This window comes from Glycine max, chromosome 20 (assembly GCF_000004515.6).
Source record: "Glycine max cultivar Williams 82 chromosome 20, Glycine_max_v4.0, whole genome shotgun sequence".
Classification (NCBI taxonomy): domain Eukaryota; kingdom Viridiplantae; phylum Streptophyta; class Magnoliopsida; order Fabales; family Fabaceae; genus Glycine; species Glycine max.
In genome coordinates, this window is record NC_038256.2 from 45,437,799 (window position 1) to 45,444,434 (window position 6,636).

Genomic DNA, 6,636 nt, shown 5'->3' on the forward strand with positions numbered 1-6,636 from the left:
TGAAAACTACCGGTGGCCACTACTAGTTGGTTCGTTTTAGATATTAAAAACGGCATGAAATGCATCTCATCTTGCTATCTTTAATCTATTGTGACTTTAAATTTGTGTTTGGCATGTGCGTGCTAGGAAGGAAACAAAGAACAGCAGTATATGGGGTTACGGAAGAAAACTGTGGAATCAAGAGGTCATCCAAATAGAAAGAGAAGATAAAATGAATACCCAAAAGTTGATAAAATCAATAATTATAAACTATCTTCAAATGCACTTGACATCAATTAATTTTCTCAATTCAAAATTCAAAAAAAAAGTTGACAGTATGATGTTTACTCAAGAAGAACAACGCGAAGAGTCTAGCTGATTTACAGAGGTTTCTAACTACCCTCTAACCCCTTTTATTTACCTTCAAAGCTGATCCAATAAAGATGGAAAAAATTCCACTAAATGCACCCAGCTTATTTAAGACAACTTTATTCCAGGAGTCATGTTGTCCTTGAGATCCTCTAAGCTTTCTCTGTCATGACCATGATCAAGCACTTCTTCTCTTTACATAAATGACATGTTATTTTTTATACAAAATTTACATAGAACTTCGTTTACCACTCCAATTCCTGCACTGGCTATTGAAATGGATCTACCCAACATTTATCCTCCTCAACTGCCTTTTCCCAACGTTTTCTAAAGATATCTAATTCTTGGTAAGAAAGTCTCCTCACCTGCACCACCCACAAAACAATGTTAGTAACGACAGAACAAAAAAAAAAGCAATGTTACTAATTGTGTGGCAGAAATTTCCCATCATCCAAGAATCTCAAATAGAAATTTATAATGCAAGAATCTCAAATATACTACGCCATGGACAGTGTCATTGATCATCTGAAGCTAATTGGCAGAGCAATTAGTTATTGTCATTTAAGGTATCAAGTGGCTGTATTATGAAACTTGAAAAGTAACTAGTGCCAATTTCGTTGGCCATTGCCCCAAACATCTCAGGGGACCCCATTTTTTTTTTCCTTTTTTATCAAACAAACTGACCAACACAATCCAAGTATTTGCCCATCCAAAGGCACAAGCTTTACAAATAATCTGACTGGTACAGCAAAACGAAACATGCTTTTAAGTGAGGCACATTTCGACAGTACTTCAATTGCCAAATCATGACAACATGTTAACTTACATCAACTCTATGATCCTTTTCCTGAGATGAAACCTGCAAGTCACAGATAAGTCTCAGTTTCAAGGAAGATAGAATAAGAGACACACATGCTAGATAAGAAGTGTGCTAAGAAATTACAATCTTTAGAAAGTTAAAACAAGTCTTTCTTCATAATTAAACTCTTCAATAAAAATGGCACTTTTCTCACCATAGTCTTATCTATGCCTCCAAGGGTGGGACGATTGTAGTGGACAATGTATTCAGCATCCACAACACCAACTTTTTTTGTTCGATCACCCTGTATCCAACAGAAATAAGGTCAGATGGAACTTGAAAGCAAAAATAAAAGGAGATTGATAAAAGGACAAAATTTAAATACAATTTCATGGATGTTGTTAGTGTCGTTCTCCAATTAAAAATGGCATTTCATCTAGGTATTACTATTGATTTTATAGTTACCATGATTTTCCAGATAAAAAGTTGATTTTGATTTGAGAACAGTAACAGCAATCTGTGGTATTGCTTATAGAAAAAGGAAATCAAATTTAACCAAAACATAGCTCAACTTGCCTGAGCACAGTAGCCAAGCTGCATGTCTAGACCCCATGCATGGATCAAGTCATTCTGTAAAATAAACCACAAATGGTGAATAAATATGAAACCACTATAGAGCAATGCTAATGGTAATGATCCACGGAAGCATTAATACTTAGTAGTACTGAGTGGTGCACCTGAATCATATACCAAACACAACGCCATGCAGCTCTTGAGAAAACAGGAGCCATCATTTCTATCCACCTGAAGCAAATTAGTTCACCTTTAATTTCTTGAACTGTGTTACAAGGGAAATCCACGTTAAATTTGTTTACCACAAAAACTCTTACCCTGTACAAGGTGGGGCAGTGCTGCTTTTATCACACCCTTTACCATCATTACTAGCTCTATATGTCCTTCTGCAAGCACAACGACCAAAAGCATGCACAAATATGCTTTAAAGCACACTTATCTAGTTACAACACCATTAGAAGGGAAACAAAAGTTCTCTTTTAGTTTTTTCAATAAATGTTCATTACCACATATTGAGGGGGTTTGAACTCAAAATGTCTTTCTCAGATTAGGAGTACTGTTTGGTTAACTACTTTAACTGCGAAACCATAAGCAAACCTTGGTTGCTATAAGAAACAGGCAAGAGATGAGATGGACTTTCCTAGAAACTAGAAAGTGTATTTAATTAAATCAACCTCCAGAGATTTCCTTGACATATAATAGCAGGGCCTAATTCTAAGGAAGTACTTATTGAAATAGTGAAGACTGCTGTAATGATATAATGGGAACTAGATAACTTATTGTTGAGAACATGAAAAGGACATATGGATGAACCTGTGCACCGATGACCTCCTCCCACGTGCAGTAATCTGATGATGCACTTCTGATTTTTTAGGGTCCAGTGCTGGTTGTGATATCTCCAGTCCTTCACGTTTGATGATAGAAACATACCTGAAAATAACTTAAGAAACATGGTAAAATACATTTCAGACAAGAAACTTATAGTTCCATATTTGAATGAAAAAGTAAGTGCAAAATTAACAAAAGTAAAACGGAATTCTACTTACTTATCTGGATGAAAATGCTCAACTCCTAGGTCCTCATCCCAAAGGAAAATATAATCATATTCTGCAACTATGTCGGGGTGTAAGAATCGTTTGGCAAACCACCTAGTCAATGAAAACGTATTTAGGATATATGAAATATGAAATGGTTTAAAATATGGATGGAAATGGAATGTGAAATCACCTAGACACCTACCATTTGCTTTGATCAATTGCCGACACATGAATGACACGACTACTCCACTCGAGATCCTTCCATTCGTCAACAATACCATCATAGTGGAAGAGCATCACGACGAAATTACTGTCTATAAACTGCAATATAGTGTAGAAAGAGGGTCATGACCCATAAACAACAGAGTATTATTTGCAATGAATAATTTGTACAAAACTCATTAGAGTACCTTTTTAACCATCTTGTTCACAAGATCTTTCTGTTTTATCCCAACTACCATTGCAAACAAATTGGTTGATGCATTTACCTTAAGCTGTTCAAATTTAGCCAATTTAGTACATACCATACCGGAAGTAAAGAAAAAATTATAACCATTTGACATTATGATGATGATGATATGTGTTCTATGTCAATAGAGTGTCAACTGAAGAGACCACATAAGCTACATCAATAACCTACAAAAAAAGACATAAAACTCACTTCTATTGTGTGACGACCCTTCTTAGGCATGGGAGGATTCCACAAAGGTCGCAATTCCAAATTGGAAGTGATGGAGACTATGCCTGCAGGTAATGCCTCACTTCCACTAGGCCTGCACTGGTTCTACTAAACAATATAAACAAAAATAAGAACCAAAGTTCAGCACCTGAAACAGTGCAATGATTAAGAAAAGCATGCCAAGTGAGATAAAGAACCTTGCATTTATCAATTACTGGGTCCACTATTACATTCTGATCTGCGTCCACTGCTGTGTCCATTTTCCAGCTTGATAGTTTCGGCTGCATGAAATTTGGAAGAACATGAATCCTACTAAGTCAAAGTCAAACTCATTCTGAGACAAGGATTTATGTATACCTCTTGTGTGAAGGCCGAGGTCATGAAAAATAAAACAACACAAATTAAAGAAGCTGCTGGGAAGATGGCATAAAGACATGATTTTCTACTCTTTGTATCAGCAACAGAAAAAGCCTGGTCCAACATAAGACAAGGTTAGATAAAAGCAACACCACACAATAATTTTGTAGAATTGAAGACCCTTTTAATTCCTCTTTTCACAAGTTCTTAAAGTTGGGATTATTTTTTTCATCTTTAATTCCTTACACAACAGAAAAGAAGCAGAGGCCATGCAAAAACATGAAAGGATTAAAATTTAAAACAAATAAAAAAAAACACAGAAGAAAGAGCATGGTTATTGGTAGGCCTTATTAGTTTTAGAAGAAGAAAAAAAGAAAAGGGAAACATGAATTGAAGCAGAACGGAGGAAAGAGAGAAAGGGTACTCGAGAAGGTGACTTCATATCTGATTTTCAAAAGCAGAGAAGGGCGTTGGCGTTGGCGTTGTGATCAAAATCAAAAGCAAAGGTCATGGAAAGTGTTTGATTAGCCACAAGCAATATGCAATATTTGAAAAGGAGAATTAATGGAGAAAATGGTGACGGTGATCGTGGACGTAATTGTAATTGAAATACGTAAGGTTTAGAAAAAAAATTGAATAAAAAGGATAAGTTTCTTTCCCTTTAATTTTGATTTTAGAGATAGTTAGTTGACGTAAGGAGCGGGAACCGAACAACGCGGTGCCACAAACAAACAAACAAACTAACAAATCAAATGTTTGTCCGACATATTCATCTAACGCTCTTGTTATTTTTCTTTCTTACTTGTTTATTAAGAAAAACTAAGGTTCTTAAAGATGATATACACACCTTTTGTCTTGTGCTGCTTGTTCAGTTCACTCCCATTGAATCTCTAATACGATATTATTTTTTTTATTGGTGGGGAAATGGTAGTGCAATTTAAGAGGAAATAATATCTTTATGATTGATGATTATTACGAATGTTGCGTGTTATAAGTTTATTCAACTGATAATATACATTCTCGTGCTATATGAAACTTCTCCTATTGGTAGGTTGTGGCGCAATATCATGTGATTATATTTCAAGCCATTGAAAAGATAACAAAGACGAGCATAATGGCCATATTTGTTTTTGTCTCCACTTCACCACTTGGTTATTGACTCTCTTTTTTCCCGGGACTTATCACTGTCAAATATGCCTCGTTATCATCCGCCAAAACAAATTAGCTTTTCCTAACTTGTTTTTATCTGCTAATAAATAAATTATAAATTAAAATACAAAATTTGAATTCTCTCCCCTCTCTCTAATAATATTTTTTCCAAATTTTATATTTTCTCTCCTTTAAATATTATTACATTCAACAGTCTTTGGGCGGTATCTGATATTCTTTTAAAGCTTTGATACCACTGGTGGTGTATCTTTTGTATATGGAGATATACTTGTAAAAGAAAAAAAAATATAGTGTATGAAAGAATAGTGTCAATATTTTATTCATGGACTCTATATATATAGATAAAAAAAATGTAACAAAATTTAAATATTATCAAATTATTAATCTCCTAAATCTAAAAGATACGTCAAATTTTTATCTTTATCTAAACAAATTCATAATATTTTTATATTAAATAATATCCTCAACGTTTGAAATAAATAATAAATTATTAAAAAATAAATAAATTACTCCTTTGTAAAGATATCATACATATTTCAATAACTTTAAACAAGATTTTGGATTAGGATCTTGTAGATAAAAAAATGATTAGAAAGGAAGACTCTACAAAAGATAATTAATCAAGTTGTTTGAAATTAATTATCAACAATGTCGATGGATACTCCGTAACAATAACATGATAAAAAATGTATTTCATATACTCAAAACAAAAATATCTTTCTTTTATCTTTATCTTTAACCTTTAAATTAATTTTCAAATATTTTTTGAAATTTTCAATAATTAAAAATAAATTTATAACATAACTTATAGTATAATTCATTTAAGATGATTCTAATTTATATATACATAGAATATCGAAATTTAAAATTTATAAGGAATGCAAAATTAAAAACACCTTTTTTTAAGAATGAAAATTGATATCCCTCCACACGCACAAACTACAGAAGTCTCAAGTATGAGAATTTGTGTATGATATATATATATATATATCCTTAGATTAATCTTTAAGATAAATAGTTATTTTTGTCTATGAATGTGTAATTTGATGGTAAATGTGTCTGTCAAATATGAAAATATAAAATTTAATACTCGAAAGTATAAAAAATGCAATAAATATATTCGACGTTAATTTTCATCTATCACCATTAATAAAATAGTCTATATGACACGGATGAACGAATCTCTTAATGAAATGATTGACTGACAATGTGATCATCCCTAATTGTCAACATAGGAACATATTTGTCATATAATATTTTCTTGATTTTTCTACAAATGCGAAAATACAAAATTTAATCTCTAAAAGTGTAAAAAGTGAAATAAATATATCCGGATGTTAACTTCCATCCATCAGTGTTAATAAAATAGTCAAGATTCGAAGAAGTAAAGTATGAGATACATTTATTTTTTATTTATAATAGATTGTAACTAATTATTATAATTTTTTAAAAAAATGTAATGATTGATATATTGTTACAATGTTTATTTTGGATAATTTCCACTTTGACAGACAAACTATGATTGATAATTAATATTATCATTATTCTTATGTTTGTTTTAAATTATGTTTGTCAATATATTTTTTTAAGTGATTAGTGTAATGCTATGTTTGTAATGATAAAAAATGATGAAAATTTATCCTAAAATTATATTTTATCTTTAAATAAAATGA

At 32.0% G+C, this 6,636-nt stretch overlaps 1 protein-coding gene across 2 annotated transcripts; it reads right to left on the bottom strand.

The window, feature by feature from the left end:
- Positions 1–234: 234 nt before the first annotated feature.
- Positions 235–4,571, bottom strand: LOC100802412 (uncharacterized). Of its 2 annotated transcripts, XM_006606373.4 has the most exons (14): positions 4,218–4,571; positions 3,794–3,907; positions 3,634–3,717; positions 3,419–3,541; positions 3,168–3,251; positions 2,960–3,078; positions 2,767–2,868; positions 2,534–2,650; positions 2,038–2,106; positions 1,885–1,951; positions 1,724–1,777; positions 1,362–1,451; positions 1,175–1,207; positions 235–713 (listed from the first exon to the last, which is right to left on the bottom strand). In XM_006606373.4, the coding sequence occupies exons 1-14, from the start codon at positions 4,233–4,235 to the stop codon at positions 618–620; spliced, it is 1,170 nt and encodes a 389-aa protein (XP_006606436.1). In that variant the 5' UTR covers positions 4,236–4,571; the 3' UTR covers positions 235–617. The 2 variants fall into 2 exon arrangements, with proteins under 2 accessions (XP_006606436.1, XP_006606437.1); XM_006606374.4 differs by lacking the exon at positions 4,218–4,571 and having other exon boundaries at positions 3,419–3,544; positions 3,794–3,851.
- Positions 4,572–6,636: the final 2,065 nt, after the last annotated feature.